The sequence below is a fragment of the Pleurodeles waltl genome, chromosome 1_1, assembly GCF_031143425.1.
Source record: "Pleurodeles waltl isolate 20211129_DDA chromosome 1_1, aPleWal1.hap1.20221129, whole genome shotgun sequence".
Lineage (NCBI taxonomy): Eukaryota > Metazoa > Chordata > Amphibia > Caudata > Salamandridae > Pleurodeles > Pleurodeles waltl.
The window spans coordinates 717,422,735-717,445,387 of record NC_090436.1 but is presented as its reverse complement, the minus strand read 5'-3'; the positions used below and the strand labels follow the sequence as shown (position 1 = coordinate 717,445,387).

Sequence of the window (22,653 nt, the reverse complement as noted above, 5' to 3'; positions counted from 1 at the left end):
TGCATTGTTTTTGCTGCTGTGCTCTGATTGGCCAGCCTGCAGCAGCTTGGCCAAGCTGCCTTGATGAGGTGTGAAGTGGCCTGGCTTCACACAAAGGAATGTGCCTGTGGGAGAGAATCTCCCCTCAGCAGATGGTGAGGCAGGAAGGGGGAGGGCTGCCAAACTGGTCTTCAAAGGCAGAGAAGGACATTTGGAGCAACCAGCAACACCCCCACATCCTGCAACCCCAGACAACTAGGTGCCCCCTTGATTAGATTAGGAGAGGGCAGGAGAGGGGTGTGTTTATGATTTTTAGCCACACCAGTGGGTGGGCTCAGCCAGATGTAACCTCCAAAAATCAGATTCAGCCATGTTGGATTTTTAGAGAATGTTGCCTTCTGGGCTGGATTTTTGCCACACTTCCCAGGAAGTGGTCATCACAGGAGGACGACCCTGTACCTGATTGGAGAACCAGGACCCCCCTGCTTTTCACCCAGGAGCAAGGATAAAACTGGCAGACCTGCACCCACACCTCAGATCCCCACCAGATTTCAACAAGAAAAGAACTAAAGGAGAAGAAGGACTGCCCTGCTGGACCCCTGGCCTGCACCTGGAACCTGCACTCAGAAGGACTGCACCAGCTGCACACTTGGGCTTCACCACAAGAAGGACTTTGCCTGGCTTCAACTGGTTCAAGGAGGGACTCCCTGTTTGCTACAGGTGAAAAATTGCTAACCAGAGTCCCCTGCACCAACTCCTGAAGAAAGTGACCAGCTGACCACTGTCCAGTGGCCAAAAAGGAGTTTGCGCCAGATGCATTCTGGGAGTTGGAGTCTGCACCCCCCAAGGACCATTTCAGAACTTCTGGACCCTTGGGGTGAGCTGTGGACCCCAAAAGAACCTTAAAAGAACATCTGGGTGAAGCCCCAGAAGTTTGGAGAAGATTTGAGAATTTTTGTAAAAAAGCTCCATAGAAGGACCGACCCGCCGCGGAAATTCTAGCCGGCTTGCCTCAACCGCGACCCGGCCTGACTTGGTGGTTCGTCCCGGTAAAGAAAAATCTCCGAAAAAGAGACTAAGTCCGAAGGTAAAAAGTTGACCGGGACCTCCCAGCCATCGTATCCGAGAAGGGCTCCCTGGACGTCGGATCAAGATCCAGGTTTACCCCGGTCGAAGGATTTTCACCTCGAAAAAACGACTAAGTCTGAAGGTAAAAATCTCCACCGAGGAATCCAGCATCGCGTATCCGGAGAAGGGCTCCAGGAGGTCGGATTGGACTGGCAGGTTCGTCCCGCTGAAGAAAATCTTCAAAATAAAGACTAAGTCAGAAGGTAACTTTTTAACCGAGGCCTCCTGCGACCTGTAGCCGAGCAGGGCTCCATCGCGGTCGGCCTGAAACTTTGACTTTGCCCCGGTCGAGGTGCAACCAGATGACCCGATTGGCGCTTTTTGTTTCTAAGCGCTAGAAAAATTATAATTCTTTAAAAATACATATCTCCGGTTCCCCTTATCCGATTTTATTCGTTTTTGTGTCATTTTAAAGATAAAAATATAAACTATTTTTATAAATTGGTTTTGGATTTTTAAACTGTTTCCTGTGTTTTATTTAATTACTGTTTTGTGATATTTGAATGCTTTACACACTGTCTCCTAAGTTAAGCCTTGACGCTCGTTGCCAAGCTACCAAGGGTTGAGCTGGGATTAATTTACTGAGACCTAACTGGACCTAGGTGGAGGTTAGTGGCTTGTTGCTAGGTGTAGGTACCTACCTGCCCTTACCAATAACCCATTTTCCAACACAAAGTATTTGATTTCCCATGAGTTTATCGAACTAATGATAATAATACTTAATGTGCACAAGTTGCAACTAAACATTCGTCAGATTTTCAGAAAACACAGCCAACACTTGTTTCACTCCAGCCATATAAACTCTGAAGCAACTGAGCAGAGCTCTGCTTGGTTAGTTACATACTGCATCAACACTATGTAATGCTGACTAATTTGTAATATGAACCTGCCAAATTCATGGCTATTTGTGATTGTCAAGCATGCAAAGAATATCAAGCAATCGATTTTTATATCCAAATCGCCCTGATATAGCCCCAGTGCCTTGTTGGCAACACTACTGTTTGGTGTGTTTTGCGGAATCATTTTTTTTTTAAACTCGTGGTTGACGCTTGTGGCTACTACCTATTAATTTTATATATTCACGAAAAAAACAATGCTTTCCATGATTGTCGATCAAGTAGAAATTATTTTTATAGCGGAGTTTTGAATCTGTTCAAATTATAACAAATGTATAGTCCTCATATTACCAACATTACTAGTAGATCAAGGGGTTTTGACATATCAGGTCCAAATAGAACTTTATATTTCTGAAGGGTGCATGTAATAAATGTTGACCATACTTGAGGTGGGAGACATGCTAGTGGCTGCACAATTAAATTTTCTCATTGAAAAACACAGCTTAGACTCAATAACGAGATCTACATTGTGCAATGTAGGCACTGTAAATATTTGCTATTGAAATTGTTTGCCAAAGAATTGTATGCATTTCACAAACGTTGATATCCTTGCTAACTTTAATTATGGAAAAAATACTCCATGGGCTCTGTTTACTTTATGTGGAACTGTTGTAAAAATGTGTAGATTTGTTTTGGTCAGCTCAAAATAAAAGCAGTAATAGGCTTTGTGAGATTTGTTCGCTGATAATGCTGAAACGAGCAAAACTGATTACGAAAGGAATGATGTCCCCACTGTAGTGATTTGATTGATAAAAAAACGCAGTTGTGATCTCGTTCTTCTCAATTACATTTTGTGAAAAGTATCTAGACCGACATTGTGGCAAAGGGCATCTTAGTAGTTTCTGGGTGATGAACTGGGTCTGCTTTAAATAAGAGTTTTAATGAATCTATACCGTGTCTGATAGTCTGGCAAATAAAGTGGACGCATGTTGTATTGATCTGTGTATGTCATATATCCTATAAATTCAACTTCTATATATTTAATATGCGTTGTAAAGATTAGATTGATCATATGGACGTTTTATATTAAAATGCTTTAGTCTAAAAAAACAGTAATGGATTTGTTTGCAAAGAAAGGGACGTACTTTAAGGGTTCTTAAACAATTCCAGGACATCATTTTCTACTCATGTATGTATATTCAAGCCAATGGGAAGCTAATTACACTGAGGGAGATTGTTATTGAAATGTGCAGTACGATTTTGCAAGTAATCCATGATAAAAATTGGCTGAACGTTCATGTGCATTGTTGTCATACAGCAATGTCTATTACTGTGGCTCTTTTTTTCCATATTTTGCAAGTCTCCTTTCGGGCTCAGAAAGTGGAGTTCTACTGCTTCCATTCCAATGAGGTTTGAGCACTTGACCCACGATGCTCAAACAGTGCACTTACAATTACGGTCTCTGCCACCTAAATTATGCAGGTGGGGCAAGTCTTGAAATATTACCCAAACCACCAAGGTCTTGTGTTTCTTGAATGCACCAACAGAGATCCTTTCAGTACATTCATCCAGAAGAAATGACACATCTGTGTAAAGCCCACTCAAAGAAAATAGAGGAATTACTTGTTATCCCTGTCCGTATCATATGACAGAACATAAAATGGGGAATCACATCTGGGTTGTAGAAATGCAGCACTCTCCGGTGCAGTCGATATCAGACTGAGTTACCAGGGAGGCCAAGTATAGGGTCCCAGCACCAGCTTCTGTGAAGGGAGTCTTACTAGGATGCCTCAGAAGGAGAGGGGAACCCACCATGGACCTTTCTGGCATTGCCTCCTTTTGACTTAGCATTAACAGTTGAGTGCACAGGTGTACACAGACACACTGCGCTCCTGCCCTAAGCCCTATCTTTAGTGCACCACACAGCGAGAGTTTGTATAATACACCCCGGTGTATCCCTATCAAACTCCACACATTTCCACCTCTGGCTTCTGGTAAAAACTTCACATATTCGTCAGAAACACCACACGTGATACACTGCACAGGCTCAAACCTAGTCCATGAACATTTTTTTTACACGACAATAACGTCAATTATATAAGATCACTATACGTTTCAGTTTGGTATTGTTACAACATCACAATGTGGCTCTTACCTTCATCAACAACAGCCTGCCATTGGGTCGTGTGCTTCTGGTAAGATGGTCTGAAGCTAAATGTCTGGCATTGCCAGTCCCTGAAATCAGGCGTCCCAGGAGGGCAAGCAGCATTTTCACAAACCCTGTACTGCTTTTTATGACAATCTCGTTCTTCTTCAGCCAGCCTGTATAGAAAAATATAAACATTGTTTCATCATTTTTGGAGTTTAGCTTCTATTTTATTTTTGCTCAGCACATTTTACTTGATATTGTCATTTCATCATAGTGCCATAATTGTTTATCCGAGTGAATTTCACTTTCGATTTGTGTTCCTTAGTTTCCTGTAGTGTTGCCTGTCTTTTTATTATTGCTTAACATTTGATCTTGTAATATGCGTGACATTTTTAAGTTAACTATCGCAAGAGGCATCCTGTGGACGATAGGTTTTAGTGCAAGGCGTTGCTTCTTTCTCCAGCTACTCAATGTCCAGCCTATGATAAACTGGATTAGATATACAGCGATAACTGGCTGCTGACGGATACTGGTTTTGTTAGGGTACAGTGTGAAAATATTTCATTGTTAATTAAGGCAGTTAAACTATTAAATCATCCACACAAAAAGTGTAATTAAATTATGTGTACAAAGAAATTGACAATTGATTAAGGCATTGTACTTCGATATGTAATTCATATAAAATAAAAAACACATTTGGAAAAAATATGGTGTTCACGTTGCACATTATGGAATCTATAATTGTACCAGCATGTGTTCCATTTTAAGAGTATTCACAGTTTACCTGGCACTTCTAGCGGGCATGGCAAATATGAATGTCTTTAGGGGAACAGGGAACCCTCTCTAGCTGAAAACATTGGGGAGCCTAGGGCCTGATTGAGAGTTTGGTGAAGAGGTTATTTCGTCACAAAAGTGACGGATATCCCGTCCGCCGAAATATAAATCCCACTATATCCTATGGGATTTATATTTCGGCGGACCTCGGCGGAAGGGATTCTGTCCCCGTTGTGACATAGTAACACCTTCGCCAAACTCTAAACCAGGCCCTCAGGTGAGGCCAACAGTGACTCGGTGACTTGAAGCACAGGCATAAACTGAATCAGCAAGCACACATCCTATTGGGTAAACAATATTTAGGAAAATGAGTGCAAGTTCCTGCATTTTGTATGACAATGTGGTATTTCCACTGTATTCATGATGAAATCTGAGATTCCTCTCCTGACAAGTTACTGCCTCTAAACTTCCACTTCAACTGCAAAAAATCTAGATAACCAAAGTTAATTTTGTTCACGAGAAGCAGAACAAACAAAAAGAGAGGTAGAGGTAGTTAGAGAGAACATACAACAATTTAAACATGCATGTTGACCCATATGAATCATGAAATAACACACACACATCACTGATTCCACAGCGATAATAATTCTGCCAATTCTGATTTTAAGCTCTACAATGTGTGTTTCAAAAATGTTACCCATAGATGGCTTCCACAAATGCAATAATCTGCTCTGCATATTTATGTATTTCTCAAGGATGAATAACACTCAATGTGATGGAAACTTCACATCAACATAAATGGAAAGAGTAACACCCTATACTTGAAGAGTACACAAAAAACAACACTTGGCCCTTGGTTACACAAATATGACATGAACAGGGTTGTGTTATAGTCTAATAACTAATCCATTAAATTTAAGGCATTTCTTGAGTCATCCTCCCTCTCTCCTCACTCGGACTTGTCTCCCTCATGCTCTATGTAGCTCCTTGGCTCCATCGCTCATGTTGTCTCTGCTCCTTCTGTTGCATGATCTCTCTCAACCTAATCCCATCGCCTGCTTTAAGTAAAAACTAATGATGGGAGAAATGCTAAAGAGACTGTCATCTTGCATTGTGTAACTGGATTTCTTATTACTCTTTCTTTGCTCCTTCTAGCTTGTAAAAATTCAATAGTCTATAAGACTCCAGATTTTAATATATTCTGGAACTGCTATCTCTGTTGAGAGGCGCAGACAATGTCCTTTGTTTTTAAATTTAACTTGTAACTCTACAAAGTGCCAGGATGAAAGGTACATACATACCAATACAATAGCTTCTGCAAATCGGTAGTTCAATTGCATGCATGTACTCGGTTCTTACCCAGGGCACTTGCGTTGTCTACTACTTATTCCGGTGCTGCATGTTCTGCTGCAGGGACTCCACGTGCTCCATTCCCCCAACTGGTGATCAGGAAATGATGTCAAACTGGTACATTCTCCAGCTTTACACCACTGTTCAAAATGTACATCTTTAAAATGGGCAAATCAACAGATGCAAAGCAACATTTATTTTAACATCATGTTCATAATAATAACATAGTCATATCTAACATAAAACAAATACATTTCTAAAAGAGTATCTACATAGAATGATAAATAAAAGGTGCGCTCATCAACTTTTAAAATTGGTAGTATGTGCTACACATTTGCACGTTACAAAAATAATATGTAAGTACTACTTGCCAGCAGATCAACATATTTCAGGGATTTAATTTGTATTGCTTGTTGTTTGAGGTATTCTCAAAATTGCAGTATACAATAATTCAGTTTTGACATTTTAAAAGCTTCACCAGTACACATCTTTGGGCATAAGTGGTCCAAAGACCATTTGTACGCATCCAAGGAAACCACTCTCAGAGGTGAAAAATTGAGAAATAACAAACAGTGGAAGTGTCACCTGCTTGGAAAGGAGAAAACAAAGAGCGGACAGTAATGTTAAGTGTTGCTTTAGATGTATAGATTTTGTTGATGTAATGAGGATTGTTCGAGAATTCCAAAGATGCATTGAGTGTTCTGTGGGAGCAAAAACTGCAGGCTTTTCAAATACTCTGGAGTACTGTATAAGTGCATGAGACACTAGGTTGTTATTGTAACTTGTTTGTTGTGTTAGGTCAAACGGGTGTGGTTAACAAATAGCATTCTAGTGCGCATGCTAAGGGAGTGCTAGTTTGATAGGCACCTGGTGATTTCTGAGCATGCAGGGAGGATCTGGTATTAGTCAAGGGTGAAATTTGCAGGTCGAATTTTACTTGTGTATCAGAAAGCTAAAGTCGAACAAGTAGCTGTCAGAGCTAAAAGCCTCAGTTGAAAATTCCGTAAGGCTTCTGAAGTGATTGAGCCCCTACCTGTAGTAAGCAGACAAGTTGGGTTTGTTGATTTTGTCTTTAGTGCTCGCTGTTAGACTTTTCATCCTTGGCGTGGTCTCCCTTAACTTTGTGCCTCTGTTTCCCAGGTTGTTGATGTGTGCTAGACTCTATTTTTGCTGTTTAGGTTACTCTGGGCAATTTACCACTGCTAACCAGTGCTAAAGTGCAAGTGTTCCTATACAAAATGTGTATGTAATTGGTTCATCCATGATTGCATAATTTATTTACAAGTAAGTCCCTAGTACAGTGCACTAGAGGTGCCCAGGGCCTGTAAAACAAATGCTACTAGTGGGCCGGCAGCACTGGTTGTGCCACCCACATTAATAGCTGTGTAAACATGGCTCAGACCTGCCACTGCAGTGTATGTGTGTGCAATTAAACTGTAAATTCGACTTGGCAAGTGTACCCACTTGCCAGGCCTAAGCCTTCCCTTTTCCTACATGTAAGGCACCCCTACGTTAGGCCCTAGGTAGCCCCAAGGGCAGGGTGCAGTGTATGGTTAAGGTAGGGCATATAGTAATGTGTTTTATATGTCCTGACAGTGAAATACTGCTAAATTCGTTTTTCACTGTTGCAAGGCCTGTCCCTCTCATAAGTTAACAAGGGGGCTACCTTTAAATATGATTAAAGTGTAGATTCCCTTTGGGAGCGGATAGACATGTGGAGCTTGGGGTCTCTGAGCTCAGAATTTAAAAATACATCTTTTAATAAAGGTGATTTTAAGATTGTGTGTTTGAAAATGCCACTTTTAGAAAGTGAGAATTTCCTTGCTTAAACCATTTCTGTGATTCTGCCTGTTTGTGGATTCCCTGTCTGGGTCAGTTTGCACCTCTTACTACACAGTGACAAAAAGGGAGCTGGGATGTAGCCTGCATATCCTGATGAGTCATCTGTGCTAGGAGGGAGGGGAGGAGTGGTCACTCACCCCTGAAAGGGCTGTGCCTGCCCTCACACAATGCAGTCTCCAACCCCCTGGTGTGTGTCTGGGGCCTGGCCTGGGCAAGGCAGGATTTCACAAACAAGAGAGACTTTTCTTTGAAGTAGACCTACTTCAAAGGGCAAAATGGGTATAATAAGGGCACCCAGAACCACAGACTTTAGAACACTTTTGGAACTCGAGAGGAACCTCTGCCTGGAGAAGAGCTGAAGAGCTGAGGAAGAAGAGTTGCTCTGCCTGTGACTGTGCTTTGTGGAGCTCTCCTGCCGTTGCTGCTTCTGCCTGTGCTAGAGGACAAAGACTGGACTTTGTGTTGCCTTCTTTCTTGTGAAGAATCTCCAAGGGCTTGATTTAGAACTTGCCTTCTGTTGTTTGAAGTCTTTTCTCTGCTGAGACTACTACTCTGCCAAGTGGTGCCCATTCAATTCCTAGGACCTTGAAAGGAGAAGCTAGTAGGTCAAGAGAGAGAAATCCATGCACCAACTGCCATGCAGGAAAAGATCGACGCAACTCTGATCTGCGGCTGAAAAATCGATGCGCCCGCGGCTTTGCGGCTGAAAATCGAGGCTCACCTGCAACACGACCGGAAGATCAATGCCCGCGGCTGGATAAATGACGTGCAGCATCACTGACAGAGGCTTGCGAGATCGCAACTCGCACTGAGTGGTTTTCGGATCATTGTACAGCAGGATTTCTCATGCAAACATTGCTGGGCATGTAAAAATGATGCAAGGCCTGCTCGGACCCGAGAGTTCAGTTCGAATCGACGCATCGCTCTCCTGCCGAAAGAAGAAATGACGCACGCCGACTACACACGGTCTCGCTCGTGAGTGAACTTGACGCATCACAAGCACTTTTTGATGCACACTCGTCCGTGCAGGGTTATTTTCAACGCACCCAGGTACATTTCCACACTAACAACGTTAGCGTTGTATTTAAAATTACGTGAAGACTCTTTTTGGTTTTTAATTGATAACTTGACTTGTGTATTGTGGATTTTTGTTGTTTTGGTCTTGTTTTGTTTAGATAAATATTTTATATTTTTCTAAACCTGTGTTGTGTCATTTTGCAGTGTTTTCATTAAGTTACTGTGTGTGTTGGTACACCTAGCACTCTGAAGTTAAGCCTACTGCACGTGCCAAGGTACCAAGGGGGTGAGCGGAGGTTAGCTGAGGGTGATTCTCTTTTACCCTGACTAGAGTGAGGGTCCTTGCTTGGACAGGGTTAACCTGACTGCCAACCAAAGACCCCATTTCTAACACTCGCAATACTTAGTTTCATGTGAATTGAGTTCGAAGAACAAGCTGCATGGCTTTGTCAGCCACTGTGTGCAAGTGTGACATAACTGGGTCTGCGCTGGGATAGGTCGGTTGGTAAAAAGGAGCTGCAAACGGGTTGGTGGATAACCGTGAATATCTATTGCTCAAGAGTAGCAAACAAAAAGGATTTGGGGATTAAATTACTTACTGTTTGGAATTCAATTTGTAGTTTTAAATCAATTTAAAGCTGAAAAAGGACATTTTTTAAGCGTTAAAGAGTGCACTAAGAGGAGGTACTTTCACTCCAGTCAGACTATAAGAAATGTTCCCTGCCAGAAGGTACAACTGCATACATTGTAACTGAGGAAAAATATCCTTCAGCATATATTTGTTTAAAGAAATGGTGCAAAATTACACAGAAGAAAGGGAGCTTAGTGTATTCTGTTCATGGAAGTTTTAATTTGAAAACTTTAGAGAATTTGAGAAGAGTGCTTTATGAATTAAAGCCCCCTGCGAGACCAGCACAATTTGAAGCTTTAGCTATTTGTGAATTAGCGGCAAGACAACAACAGAATTAAAAATTTGAGATGAATGAGAAAAGCTGAAAGAATGTTGCTAGAAGGAAGATGGGACAATGATCAGACATTTTGGAGAATTGTAATGTATCCTGCAATCACACTCGAGAGAGAAAGAGGAAAGTGTTAGACCAAAGACAAAGAAAAAGAATAAGGATCTTGAAGAAATTGAGTCAAAGTCAGATGAAGCTAAGAAGTCGCTGACTTATGATAGTGACTGAGATGATGATGAATTTGTAGCACAATTATTGTGAAATAGTCCCCCACCATATGCAGCCCAAGAGGTAAGTTCAGGTACTAGTGTTAGTCCAAGTGCATCATCTCCAGTTGTGGTAACACAGAGCCAAGTACAGGTCGCAACTAATATTCTTGCTATTACAGTAACTCAGACACCTATGACTCAGGCTGGGCTACCTCTAGTATATTCTAGTTCACAAACTATTGTGAGTTCTGCACTGAGTATTACAGTATAGGTAGCACCACTGATGTTTCAGAAACCAATGATGGTTCAGGTGGAGTCTACACCTAATTCAATGACTCCGGTGCAAGTTGTTAGTCAAGCTCAGACAATGCCAAGATATACTCCAGTAACATTAACGCAATTTACTTGAGAAATCAGAATGTTCAATCAAGCCCAGAAGCATTAACAGTGCCTCTTATAATTGGTCACGTTGTTCAATTGTATGCCCAGGGAAATAATGAGAGTAATGTACAGAATCTTTTTAATTCAAAGGCAGAAAAGGAGAGACTCAATGCCACTGCCGGAGTCATGTCTCCAATGAATTAATGAATTAGACTTTTGACAAAACAGGTCCACTTATAGATTTAACTTATTCCGGGATTTTTCAAAGTTTCGAGAAGTCAAATCCAAGCTTGAATACAATTGTGATGACACCTGAGGGAGTAATGGGTCCGCCATGTAAGACTCCACAATGTGTGCCCAATGTAAATAATTATGTTTCTTTACAAGATTTGACTGCTCAGCAGTTGCAGTTAACAGATTTGTTGGAGAAAGTAAGTAGAGCATCAGCAGTGAAAACAGTTGCTGAATAGGAAAGAACACTGAATTTATCAAGATTAGAATTAGAATTAAATGAATTGATTGAGGGAACACTTGAATTAAATAGAATTGTCTCGTATATTGAATATGAGTTGTGCTTCATGTGTAAATATGTCACAAACAGAACAGAACTGGCACGTCAGAAATGATCAGAACTTGCTGAAAAATATGAAGTGGATATTGAGAAATCTAAACATTTGAAGAGGAGTTACAAATTAGAATTTGATTCTAAAGACATTGAGAACATGAGATCACCTGGAATGAAAATTCACGTTAGAGAATTAATACAAAGTATTCAAACATGGGGAGCATTAGATAAATGGGAAGGCAGATGGGTAAAAAAAAGAGATCAGAAGAAAAGAGACTGCAAATTTGAATTCTACTGATACACAGCAGACTGATAGTCCAGTAAATATTTTACCAATGAGAGACTTTCCGAAAGTGAATTATGTGCATGTCCCTTGGAGCAGGTGTGATATTTTATCATTTACAAATGATTACCCGAGATTGAGAGAGAAACCAGTGGAATGGTACAAGGAAACAGATAGGTTTGTGAAACTTGCAAAATGCCTGTGGGAAGAATTAAACACTCTATTAGAAATAGTAGTTCCAGCTGATTAATAGATGGAGTACCAAAAAAAGTGTTGATTGGCCGACAAGAGAACCCCCTCAAGATCCACTTGCAGGTGCACCATCTCCTGAAATAATTAAAAGCTATTACAAGGTGATTGGATTTCTGAAAACTAAAATTTCTCCTAAGAATATTGCTGGGCAGAGAATTGATAAGACAGCTTAGGAAGCGAAAGAGTCAATACATACATAATATGAAAGGTTGTTGCACGCATTCAAACATTATAGTGGTACAGAAACAATTGACCCGAAAGATATGATTCATTTGGTGTTCAGATTTGAAGGGTTGAGACCTGAAGTTGGTAGCATGCTTAAGAGTCATTTGATTTGCTGGTAAGCATAACCAGTTGATGAAGTACTGCAGTTTGCTAAATTTGGCAGTGACGAGATTAAAATGAAGCAAAAGAGATTGAAAGAAAAGGCAATGGTGATGCAGATTAGAGCAGCACAATCAAGGATGCAGAGAATTCCACAACAACAGGAAACATGCAAATGGTTTACAGTCAGAGAATGGCAAGAGGCAGAGGATGTGGTGGTTTTGGAAATGGAAATCGTGCAAGTGTTGATTTGAACACTATTGCAGACAATTAATATGATGTTACCTTGTCATGCTTGTGGATGTCATGGACATTAGAAACAGGAGTGTCCAATGATGGTACAGGAAGGTGTTGTGCAGATGAATGAACAAAATTAATTCCCAAATTTGAGAGGACAGAGAATTCGGAATCCTAATTTAAATGTCCAGAATATTAATAATCAGATGCAGTTTCCTCAGCAAATGTAAATTCCACAGCAGATGCAGGTGCCACATTTCCAGATACCACAGCAAAGACAAATGCAACCACAGATGCAAATTATGCCACAGTAACAAATGCAAATACCTCAAGCTCCAATGACACAGTAACAGATAGTTGTTCCTCAGCAGAACTTGAGGCAAAAGTTAAGTCAAAGTAGCCAATTGTGCATACAACAGTGCCCTTTTCACAGTGAGAATGAATCGAGTGATGAAACTGTGAGTGACTTTCGATGAAGAATAATGTGTGCTAGCAGCTTCGTTAGAGGTAGATCACAGTGGTCCTTATGTAAATGTAACATCAATGGGTCATGATGTTTCTTTCCTGGTTGACACGGGAGCTACATGCTCAACTGTTAGAACTGCAGAAGTCCCTAATGTGCCACTTTCTGGGAGAACAGTACAGGTTGTAGGAGTAGCAAACCAGCATCTAACAAATCTGATTACTGAACTGGTTCCTGTTAAAGTTGGTAATGTTGAAGGCATGCACAGATTCATAGTCTGTGACTCAAGTCCAGTTAGTCTTTTGGGAAGAGATTTGCCGTGCAAAACAATCTGTCAGATTATTTGCACAAATTATGGAATTGCCATCCAAACAAAAAGTGATGATGAAGAATCCTGTTTACCAGTTGGAGACTGTAATTTGATTAATGAAGAGTTTCCATTGATTACTATTTATCCTGCATTTACAGTATTGAACCTGCCAATTGACTTACAAGGTTCAGTTATTTCAAAAGTTTGGGATCTTTCTGGGAAAGACATTTGTCTAATTAAAAGAGTTTAATTAGTTAAAGTCACAGTGAAACCTAATGCAAGTTTTCCCAAAACTCCCCAATGTCATATAGCACCAGATGTAATTGAAGGAGTTACTCATGTAATTGCAGATTTCGTTAAGCAGGGAGTTTCGAAAGAAGTGCTGAGCAGCCCACCTATTATGCATTTGAGAAAACCCAGTGGGAAATTTCTCATTGTTCAGGATTTAAGAAAAATTAAAGCAATCATGGTCAAATGTTGTCCAGTGGCACCCAATCCAGCAGTGATTCTTTTCCAAATTCTGCATGGCGTAGAATGGTTCACAGTAGGTGGCTTGTCACAAGCATTTTTCTCAGTCCCTCTTCACAAGGATAGCCAGTTTCTCTTTTGTGTTAGATGTTGCAATTGTGTGTATTGTTGGTGCAGAATCCCACAAGGCTTTTCAGAATCCCCATCCATATTTAATCAGGTGTTGAAAAAGAAATTGGAATCATTGGAAATGTTTTCCTAATCAACATTGGTTCAGTACATTGATGACTTATTCGTTGCTTCAAAGACACAGGAAGCATGTTGACAGGATACTATTGCTTTATTGACTCATTTGGGTGAGAACCGACATAAAGTGTCCCCTGCGAAATTACACTACTGTCAAAAAGAAGTGAAATACTTGGGACACCAGATAGAGAAAGATGCAATGAAGGTGTCCAGAGAAAGGGTTACAGCTATTTTGCAGATGAATCGTCCTGTTACTCAAAAAGATGTCAGAATGTTTTTGGGAATGGTAAGTTACTGCTGCCAATGGATTCCCAATTTTTCTGTTATTTCCAAGTCATTACAGAAATTGACCCTCAAAGACATTACTGATCCTGTTCCATTTGATGAAGCTTCTATGAAAGCTTTTACTGAGTTGCGAGAAAGTCTATGGAGAGCACCAGCTATGGGAATGCTTGATTACATAAAACCATTTTAACTGTTTTGTCATGAATGTGATTGTTGTGTACTTCCTGCCTAATACAGGTACATGGTGGCGTAAATCGTCCTGTAACATATTTTTCAGCTAATTTGATATGGCTGCTGCCTCTTTACCAGTCTGCCTTTAGCAGGTAGTTGAGGTTAGAACGAGCATCACTCAGTGTGAGAGCATTGTGATGGGACATCCTTTCACTGTTTCAGTCCCTCACTCAGTTGAGGTCTTGCTTATTAGGACCAAGACTCAGCGTTTAACAAATTCCAGATTGACTCGGTATGAGCTTTTAATTTTAGGCTCAACAAATGTGTCCCTTAAGTGTTGTAGTGTCCTTAACCGAGCAACCTTGCTCCCAGTAGACAATACTGAATCTGAAAACATTAATGAAGCTGGACATGACTGCCTAGAAGTTACTGGACTGTGCACCAAACCTAGGCCTGATATTCAGGAAACTCTGCTGATCAAATCATTTTTGTTGATGGTTCCTGTTTAAAAGACAACATCCAAACTTTGAGAGCTGGTTATGCTGTGTGCACTTTTTTTGGCATACTCGAAGGTTTATGGCATTAAGGACTATTTTCTGCACTAGTGGCTGAATTGGTGGCTCTTACTAGAGCATGCTGTATTTCTGCACAGCCTAAAATTACGGTTTTTACAGACAGCCAGTATGGATTTGGTGTAGTACATGATTTTGGGCAGTTATGGTCTCAGAGAGGTTTCATGACCTCTTCCAGCTCACCAGTTAGAAATGGTGAATTCATGATTTGTTACAAGCCCTGCAATTTCCTAAACAAATTGCAGTGGTCAAGTGCAGAGCACACCACAAGATGAGCGATTAAATCTCCGTAGGAAATTCCTATGCAGATCAGGTTGCTCGCTTCACTGCACTGAACTACATAACATTTAATGAAGAAAGGAAAAATGTTGGTGCAATGAATGCTGATGAGACAAGTCAAAGTTACATGTTAGCAGTAATTGACACTTGGGAGGAGATTAAAAGAATTGCAAGATGAGGTTCCAGAACATAAAAAGAAAAGGAAAGCTGGATAAAATTGGGTTGCACACAAAGAGAATGGGATGAAATTTGTGTTTCAAATGAAGGGCAGGTGGTTTTGGCAAACTGTTTATTGAAGCAAATGCCAAGATACTATGATGGTCAAAAACACATTGGTAAAGATGCAACGGTTTGTACATTTAAGCAATCCTGGTTCAATCCAAAATTTAGACAGGTTGCTGAAGAAATTTGTCACAGATGCATTACATGTCAACAAATGAACGTGGGAAAGAGAACTGTTGTTAATTTGAGACACATTGGAAGAGCAGGTGGTCCATTTACAGAATGCAAATGGAGTTCATTGAAATGCCTATGTGTGGTGGTTTGAGATATGTATTAGTGATTGTATATTTAGCCAGTGGATTGAAGCCTACCCACAGGTAGAAATGATAGCTTCAGATTAGCAAAGCTGTTATTCAGAAAGTTGATTCCTCGTTTTGGGTTTCTAGCCTCTTTAGAATCAAACAGAGGAAGTCACTTCAACAATTAGGTGATTAAATTACTATGTTCAGCCTTAAACATTGAGCAGAAGCTGCATTGTAGCTACCAACCTTAGGCTTCTAGATTAGTAGAACAAATGAATGGTACTCTGAAAGCTCGATTAGCAAAAATGTATGCATCCACAAATATGAAATGGTCGGATGCTTGGTTCTAATGAGCATGAGAAGTACACCTGACAGAAAGACTGGACTCTCTCCCCATGAAATCGTTATGGGCAGAGCAATGAGAATACCCGCTGTTCCTGCAAATTACTTGCAAAGATAACAGATGATTTGGTGCTGGATTTCTGCAAGGGTCTAGCTGATGTGGTTCACTCTTTGTCTCACCAGGTGGAAGCAACAGCTATGCCACCATCCTAAGACCAGTGTCATAGTCTCCAAGCTAGTGATTGGGTGGTGATCAAGAAGCACAAGCGGAAGACTTCCTTGAAGCCTAGATAGATCATTCTGGTTATGACAACTGCTGTGAAGTGTGCTGGAGTTCCGAACTGGGTCCATGCAAGTACTCACAAAGAGACATATCCTCTGGAAGAAGATCAAGTGTTGCTAAGAGCACCAGCTGAAGTTGTTCAGTCTCAAGAAGAATAAGTGACAAACTGGTGAAGATCCAGGTATATGTTTGAGAAATAAAATAGAGGTCAAACCTGATATTCCTCTATCAGCAGAATCAGAAGCGGATGTAGCAGGAGAGTCAAGTCTAAGGAGGACTCTCCCATATTCAAACAATTGGGAAAAAGAGATCAATCAGATATCCTTCCCTGAAGAGGCTGAAAGTAAAGTTGAGTTGACTCAAAGTCATGTAGCTTTGACTCCTCCTGAAGTGGCTAATGGTGCAGGTAATGCAAGAAAAATAAGTGCTTGTCAAAGTCCTGCTGAACCCAGAAGAATTGTAAGTCCAGTTTTGCCATCACTATCTAGAAAAACTGTGAAAGGAGTCAAGTGGCCTACACTAAACGAAACTGAAAAAGTTCCTGATGTACTGTTAAGCATAAATGAGGAAGCTAAAACAACAGAAGGAACAGGTCTGTGTGTAGGAGAAACAAGTGCAAATCAAAGCTCAAAGAGAAAGAGAGTTGCAAATCGAAGATACACAGGTCATGAATGGGCATATCTCGCAGCTGATAAGCGGGAACACAAATTTATATTCTTTTGTTTTGACCATGAGAATCCAGTTCTACTTGAAAACTACTTGAAATTACATTTAAACTGAGTTTGAAATCACACTGCCAATTAAACAAGAGTGACATAATACACTGGGAGTAATAGTTAGTGATCAACAGATTATGATCTAACAAGAGACATTTAAAACTGATTTTGACAAAGCTGCTAAACCAATTTTTGACAAGTTCGGAATAAAAGTCTAAAAGCTGCTGTGAATAATCGCAAAGAAAACTTAATATTATTTTTGATTTTAGTTTGGTTGCATAGTTAAATCTATTTTATTATTTCTTTCGCTCTCTGATTCTTTACAGGTCATGGATTCCAATCACAATTGCATTAACAACAATAGGTGATGTAGGTGTATATGTGTTGGATTAGCAATTGTATGTGTTGATAAGTTTGTTGTTCATTATACGTATGAGTGTTTCTGATAAAGCTGAGAATAATTATACACCTCCTCCAGAGACTACTACACTTTATGAATTAGAGAAGTTTAATAGGGATGAGAAATACTTACCCTTTGACAACTCACAGGGAGATCCTTCTTCTAATGTTTTCTACCACTTTTTGTATGAATATATTGAGACAATGGATGTGAGAGATTGTTATGTGTGTACACAAATTCCTTCATCAGTGCAAGAAGGAATCACATAGTATAGCTTACCACTAACATATGGAATTCGTCTTCTGTTAAGCTTCTATAACCAAGAAAACATCCAATATTTTTACTGGAATATGGATGTTGCTTTTTCATTTGTTCCAATTTACCAACATTTAAGTGGTATTGCTCGAGCTAAGAACATTCATTGAGATTGTAGGTGGTTTCTTTGAACCTTTGATACAGCTTGCGCACACAGGAACAATCTCACATGTACACTGTCAAAAGTTGAGAATACTTTCTTGAATTAGACTGATGATAGAAGAAAGGAATAGAAGGAAAAGATAGAAAAAGGATTAGTGAAACACACTTATAAGAATTACTATGCATATACTACAACTAATACACAAGGGAAACATGCTTTAGAATACCAACATGTAGGAAAGCCTTGTATATAGAGACCTCAATTCAGAACTGATATTAAGTTTATGGGAACAAGTGAATGCAGATATGTATTTCTTTTTAAGAATACATAGGACTTTATGCTGATTGGACAAGATCCTGCAATTCCTGGGGTTTATTATGTTTGTGGAAAAAGTGATTATCATCTTCTTCCTAAGGGATGGTATGGTACTGGCTACCTGAGGGTGGTTTTCACAAAAACGTATCATGTTCACAATATTGACGAAAGACTCGAGTCCCTGAGATCAAGATCAAAAAGGTCTAGTTATTCTGAAATAGTTGGAGATATCTTTGGAGCAATTAGTCCTACAGTAGGAGTTGTTCTGAATGACATGAACATTAGAAAGCTGTCTAGTATTGTAGATGAAATGCAAACAGATTTTTCTGGAGCAGTCATATTGATGGATACTGAAATGGTTGCGGTACATTCGATGGTTCTTCAGAACTCTCTTGCGTTAGATATCCTTTTAGCAAAGGAATGCGGAGTCTGCCAGATGCTCAAAACGAAACATTGTTGTACATTTATTCCTGATAACAGTAAAGAAATTGGAAATTTCATTAAGAATTAGATGGATCTAAATTCTGACCTAAAAGATTTAAAAGAGCCAAGTGTGTGGAAAAATATAGGCAAAAGTTTTACCAAAGTGAAAAATTGGTTGGGAAAACTTGTTCAGGGCAATGATACTGAAACCATTACTAATAGTGGTTGTATGTGTAATTTGCATAATTCAACCTTACCGATTGTATAGATTCATACAAAGACAAAAGTGAAAAATGAACAGAGGCCACTGTTGATCACTCTCAAGGTGGGCCTCTTGAGTGTACTGCTCCTGAGGAACCAACTACATAAGAGAAACTTGACAGGATAGTCTACAGATGAATTGTGTTCCTCTTGAGCAGTGCCACCAAGATGTCTGCCATTGAAGAGTTATGTAAAATGATCGCGAACATGCACAGAGACTTGCCAGCTGCTCCTTTGGTAGCTCAATTGAAGTGCCTCACTCCAAGTACAACACCTTTGTTGACCACACCACACCAGTACATAACAGTGTTTGTGACAGTGCTGCCCACTGTACCTCTGCCCTTTCCGGATCAAAGCGCTGAGGATCCACCCAAATTTCAAACATTTGTGACTCACATCCAATTACATTTCATTGTTGAGTCGAATGCTTTCCTGGATGCTCAGTCCCAAATAGCATTCCTCATCTCCTATTTGAGCAGTGATGCCACTATATGGGCCATGGTAAACATGGATGATCCCTTATTATACAATTGGCGACAATTTAAAAGAGAATTTGAAAGGGTTTTTGATAGAAGAACAGTTACTGGATCAGCTGATTGTGAATGTCTTGAACTCTGTCAGGGCAATAAGGACTTGGTATACTACCTGACATAGTTTAACTGCATTATATCAGAAACCAACTGGGCAGAGGGAAGAAAAATGACCCTATTCTATCAAGGGTTAAGAGATTAGCTTAAGAACCTCACAGCTGCAATAGATCCTCAACCAAAAGGTTATGAAGAACTAATTGTCCTAACATTGACATTAGATCGTCCCTCAGAGCATAAGGGAGATAAACGACTAAATGATTTCCAAACTTTTATAATGTCAAAGGATAGATCTACTACTCCAAAGCACTTCACGTCCGAACCAATGGAAAGAGGTGCGATACATACACCTCTCACTTCAGGGGAAAAGGAACAATGTCGCAAAAATGGACTTTGTCTTGATTTGGACATGCAGCCAAAAAGGAACAGGAGTTAGGGCTTCGACCAATGCCTCCAACACACAGGAAAACTAAGGGGCTCAGGAACAAGCAGGAGAATTCCTCGAGGTCTGTTCTCGACTCCCCTGACTAGGAGTGTTGCAAACACTGTACAGATATTAGTGCTGCATCTATCTCTCCATGTACAATTCATCCTGGGAAGCATAAATGAGAGATTAGTGGCAATGATTGATTCTGGAGCAAGAGAATATTTTTTTTGCCTCAGCCTTTTGTTCACAATTAAAAATACCCCGACTTCTCAAGGAAAGACCTGAAATGTTCAGAGCAGTAGATGGGACCTTGCTAACCTCTGAGTTAATCACACATATTTTTGTCATAGTGACCATGTCTTGTCAAAATCTAGAACAGAAACATACTGAAGATATTTGTCTCAATGTAATTGATGCACCTCAGTTTGGAGTAATACTGGGAATGCCCTGGTTGACAGAGCACAATCTTACAACAGACTGGATCAAACGAACTCTCAGAATAAAGTCAGAGCATTGCAAAAAAGAATCTTTAACCAAAAGCCACTGAACACTCAATGTTTTGTCGGGCCAAGTAACTCCATTTCATTACATAGCTTCTGTGACAGATGGTTGAACATAAAGATCCAAACCAAGGGCTTACTTCACATTTCTTATCCACTGTGGCAGAGCAGGAAACTAAGCTACCTGTGGTGCATGAAGATTACTGTGATGTTTTTAGTGAAACCAGTGTTGAAACCTTACCACCCCATTGCTCTTATGATTGTGAAATAGATTTGGTGCCTGGGGCAAAAATCCCTCGCAGTGGGATATATGCACTGACCGAGCAGGAGAATCCACATTTACTAGAGTATTTCGATAAATACTTTTAAAAAGGCCTACTTTGTCCCTCAAAATTGTCAGCTGGTTCCTCTCTCCTCTTTGTGCCAAGAGACAATGTATGGGTATCCACCAAAAACCTAAAGTTTAAGCACTGTTATAGGTACTATCCACAGTTAATTGGCACCTTTGAAATCCTAAAAAGCATTCATCCAGTAGCCTTCAAATTTAACAATGTCTGTTCATCCTGGATCTCATACATCACTATTAAAGCCTGTTAATTCCTAGTTCCGGGCTCAACCCCCCCCTTAATCATGGGAGATCAGGAAGAATACGATATATATAATATTTTTGACAGTAAAAACACAAGGGCAAGCTATGGTACTCATATCTTGGAAAGGGTATGGCCCAGAAGATGATTCCTGGGAACCTAGGTCTGCCGTGAATGCAGCATGACTAGTTTGCAAATACTACAAACAGCACCCCACAGCCCCTACTCAGACCGAGTAGCACACTTTCTGATGGGGAGGACTGTCATGGTTCAGTTATCACAGACCTCATGCTGAAGTTTGGAGTAACCATTAGTGAAATTGTTACCTGTTTATGTGTGACTGACATTAACCATTAGTGAAAACAATGCTTGTTGATGCATATCCAGTCCGAGACGGTACAGCAGGCACACTGAAATAGTGATACCCATCAAACACCAATGGCTGGAGGCCCCAAGTTTGCTGAAACAGCAAAATATCCTAATTTACAAATAGCTGCCAGTCCACAAAGTGTGCCTTGGAATGGAGACCCGCTACATTCCAGTTTAATATTTTTAAAAGGGTACTTGTGAATTAGTATTAGCAATTGGTTAAGTGAGAATAGGGGGCCAGGATGGGGCCAAAACCTGATTAGGCACTGCCTTTTGAATTACAACCACAATTCTACCCAGCCAGTCAACATTCATGAGGTCAGAGAGGGCTACAAATCTATTCTTGCACTCCAAAAGTGACTTAGGCTGTGAAAAGCTATGCATGTAGTGGGGCTTTATTGGTATATAAAATAACTCCAAGGGTAATGTGAAATCCTTGAATGAGTATAGCTGCCCCCCACATTTGCATTGAGTAGTGTTGGACCTTGCCCTTTCTGTAGGATCATACCCAGACCTTTTTCCTTTTTCCTCCACTTATTGTTGAATTCATTTTTGTTGGCTTTAGGATTCTGTGCACTTTAAATCTGCTAACCAGTGCTAAAGTGCAGGTGCTTTGTACTCTAAAACATGGTGATATTGGTTTATCCACAATTGTCATATTTAATTTATTTGTAAGACCCTAGTAAAGTGCACTATATATGCCCAAGTCCTGCAAAGTAAATGCTACTGGTGGGCATGCAACACTGGTTGTGGCACCCACTAAAGTAGCCCTTTAACCATGTCTCACACCTGCTACTGCAGAGAATGTGTGTGCAGTTTTAAGCTGCCATTTCGACCTGGCAAGTGTACCAACTTTCCTGGCCGAAACCTTCCTTTTTTACATATATGTCCCTAGGCCCTAGCAGACCAAGGGCTGAGTGCAGTGTATTTAAAAAGTTGGACATGTACTTTTAAGTTTAACGTGCCCTGGTAGTAAAAAGCTATTAAATGTGTTTTTCAGTGCTGCAAAGCCTATCTCTCCCATAGGTTAACATTGGAGTACCTTGAAGCAGCCTTTAGGTGTATCTTCGAAATTGGGAAATTATAGAAATTTGGAGTTTGGTGTGTGTGAACTCAAAATTTAAAATCACAAGTTATGGTGAAGTATGATTTAAAATTTTAAGTCTGAAAATGCCACTTTTACAAACTTGGCATTTTCTTATTATAAACGACCCCTGCCTCTCTCTGTCTTTGAATACATTTGTGGGTTAGGGTGACAGCTGGGCTTTGTGCATTCCCTCTGGATAGTCACACAAAGGGAGTTGGGGTGTGATATTTGCATCCTGATGGTTCATCACCAGGCTGATGGGCCTTCCTGAAGAAGATTGGAAGGGAATGTAGTGCATCTGCAGCCAGGTAGGGAAGGTCAGGGACCTCGTGAGG

At 40.3% G+C, this 22,653-nt stretch overlaps 1 protein-coding gene across 2 annotated transcripts in view; it reads right to left on the bottom strand.

The window, feature by feature from the left end:
* ADAMTS19 (ADAM metallopeptidase with thrombospondin type 1 motif 19) overlaps nt 1-22,653 on the bottom strand; it is a 1,141,020-nt gene that overhangs the window by 424,722 nt on the left and 693,645 nt on the right. For both annotated transcript variants that reach the window (XM_069227292.1, XM_069227293.1), the window contains 2 exons: nt 6,226-6,356; nt 4,099-4,265 (listed from right to left, as the gene is read on the bottom strand). In XM_069227292.1, the coding sequence (XP_069083393.1) occupies nt 4,099-4,265; nt 6,226-6,356 (298 nt within the window). The remainder of the gene's footprint in view (nt 1-4,098; nt 4,266-6,225; nt 6,357-22,653) is intronic.